The sequence below is a fragment of the Chiloscyllium plagiosum genome, chromosome 36 (genome assembly GCF_004010195.1).
Source record: "Chiloscyllium plagiosum isolate BGI_BamShark_2017 chromosome 36, ASM401019v2, whole genome shotgun sequence".
Classification (NCBI taxonomy): Eukaryota; Metazoa; Chordata; class Chondrichthyes; order Orectolobiformes; family Hemiscylliidae; genus Chiloscyllium; species Chiloscyllium plagiosum.
Window position 1 is genome coordinate 34,361,135 of NC_057745.1, and position 2,886 is coordinate 34,364,020.

The 2,886-nt window shown below is 44.1% G+C and overlaps 1 protein-coding gene across 1 annotated transcript in view; it reads right to left on the minus strand.

Moving 5' to 3' along the window:
• The window catches only part of adamts17 (ADAM metallopeptidase with thrombospondin type 1 motif, 17), a 655,987-nt gene that overhangs the window by 110,565 nt on the left and 542,536 nt on the right, over positions 1–2,886 (minus strand). The window contains exon 19 of the mRNA XM_043677648.1: positions 976–1,111. Within this exon, the coding sequence (XP_043533583.1) occupies positions 976–1,111 (136 nt within the window). The remainder of the gene's footprint in view (positions 1–975; positions 1,112–2,886) is intronic.

Here is a 2,886-nt window from a genome sequence, read left to right on the forward strand (position 1 = left end):
GTGTATATATCTGCCTGGTGCAGGGTGTGTATGTGTGTCTGTACATCTGCCTGGTGCGGGATGTGTGTGTGTGTGTGTCTGTATATCTGCCTGGTGCAGGGTGGGGGTGTGTGTGTCTGTATATCTGCCTGGTGCAGGGTGTGTGTGTGTGTGTGTGTTTTGTCCATTTCTTGTTCATAAGTTCCTATTCCTGTCCTTTAAATATCCTGAAGAATCATCACCTAAATTGCATTGAAATAAGAATAAGATTCATCCGTTGGTGCTCCACTTCCAACTTGTGCCTTTTCCACCTCTTTTGTTTTATTAAATGTCACACATACATGTAGATCACTGATTGTAGACTCAAGATGGTCTTTTAAAAGAAGTATCCAAAGCTAACTTCTGTCTGTTGCGCATTCAGGACAAATGTTAAGGTGCACAATCGAGACTACAACTAAATTATGGTAACAGCACAGGGCGGCATGGTGGCTCACTGGTTAGTACTGCAGTCTCATAGCACTGGGGACCTGGGTTCAATTCCAGGCTTGGGTGACTGTCTATGTGGAGTTTGCATGTTCTCCCAGTGTCTTGGCAGGTTTCCTCCAGGTGCTCTGGTATCCTCCCACAATCCAAAGATATGCAGGTTAGGTGGATGGGTGATACTAAATTGCCCATAGAGTTAGGTGCATTGGTCAGAGGGAAATGAGTCTGGGTGGGTTACTCTTCGGAGGGTTGGTGTGGACTGGTTGGGCCGAAGGACCTGTTTCCACACTGTAGAGAATATAATCAAATCTAAATTATAATGTCAAGAGGATGATGGTGACATCTTTAAGGTGTAGTGAGAAACTTGTGATTCTGATGATTGAGGTGAATACTAAAGATTGGACCATACATGCTATTATTTGAAGCTTCCTTTGTAAAGCACCAAGGGGTTGACTGGGAGAATTAATGTCCAAAGTAGTTGTGCAGCAGTGAGCATATGATGGAGGTTCTTACCGTGACTGGCATGGATGTATATTGCACTTCCTGACCTGTGGATCTGGACGGGTCAGGTTTTGACAATCGCTGTCATTCACCACCTCCAATGTCTTATTCATAATCTTGGTGCAACGGACAATTGTTTTCCGCTCACCTGAAAACAAAGAACAGAGTACAAAGATTTAAAAAAATGAAGGATACAGTGGCTCAGTCTTCAACACTATTATCCCCTCGAGACTGATTAATAAACTTAGTGATCTCGGACTAAGCCCCACACTCTGCAACTGGATCCTCCGTTTCCTGACCCACAGGTCACAATCAGTGAAGATTGGGAACAATATTTCATCCTCACTAACACTCAACACTGGAGCTCCCCAGTGGTGCGTACTCAGCCCCCTACTGTACTCAGTGTATATCCATGACGGTGTCGCTAACAACCAGACTAATGCCATCGACAAGTTTGCTGATGACACCACCATAGTCGGGCGAACCTCAGATGGCAATGAAACAGACTACAGAGGGGATGTGGAAGACCTGGAAAAATAGTGCACTGAGAATAACCTAGCTCTCAATGCCGGCAAAACCAATGAACTCATTATTGACTTTTGCGGAATGTTACTCATGCCCCCCTACATATTAACAGCACAGAGGTGCAAGCTTCTGGGAGTAGTCAGCCACAACAGGCTTTCTTGGACTCTTCATGTGGACGCTTATTGACTTTTGCGGAATGTTACTCATGCCCCCCTACATATTAACAGCACAGAGGTGCAACGACTGGACAGTGTCAAGCTTCTGGGAGTAGTCAGCCACAACAGGCTTTCTTGGACTCTTCATGTGGACGCACTGGTTACAAAGGCCCATCTATAGAATCCATCTACCAGGCCCACTGTCAAGGAAAGGCCGCCAGCATTCTCAAAGATCCACCCAACCCTGGCAATGTTTTTCTACAACCTCGACCATCGGGGAGAAGGTACAGAAACCTGAACACACGCACCAGTCGGTTTTGAAACTGTTGTTAGAATACTGAATGGACTCAGAAACTCTTAACATTCGCCCGTACCTACGTTTTTGTTTTTTTGCCACTGCTTACCTATTATTTACTTATCTATGTTACTTTCCTCTGCTCGCAAGACAAAGCTTTTCACTGTGCCTCGGTACTCATGACTATAAATTCAATTCAATCTGAATGCAGAAAACTATCCTACTGAGCTACAAATACTATACTGTAACTTTTGTTTAATTCTAGTTTGAGCTCTAAAACAACATTTTGATTATTCTCAGGCACTGCTTCTACAGCCTACACTAATGCTTGCAGCAGCCCAGTGAATTGGGCTTGTTGCAGTACCGTCCAACTGAATGTAATTATATTAAATTTTGGTGTCTGAGGCAGGTCTAACTGTCAGCACCGACAGCAGAATGACCCAAAATGGATTTCAGCATGTTCCATGATGAGATTATGAAATAATATGCTGAAGAAAGCACAAATGCTTTGACGCAAATACAAATGGGTTATACGTTACAGTGGTCAATCTGTCACCACACTTTTCATTGCCAAGCTCCAGAAAGCAAGTTGCTGTTGAGTGTAAGGGACCAAGATCATTTCAGAACTGTTTAATTCTTTTGAAGCCTGTGGATTGATTTGTTTCACCCTTTCAATCTACTTGTTAGTGTCAGATACAAAGGAAGAAGTGGAGTCCAAAATGTGTCATTTTAATCCATGGGTTGAGCCTCAGGTTATTTGTTAAAGAATTCTGGATCAGTGGTGCTGGAAGAGCACAGCAATTCAGGCAGCATCCAACGAGCAGCAAAACCGACGTTTCGGGCAAAAGCCCTTCATCAGGAATAAAGGCAGAGAGCCTGAAGCGTGGAGAGAAAAGCTAGAGGGGGGGGGGGGGGGGGAGAAAGTAGCATAGAGTACAATAGGTGAGT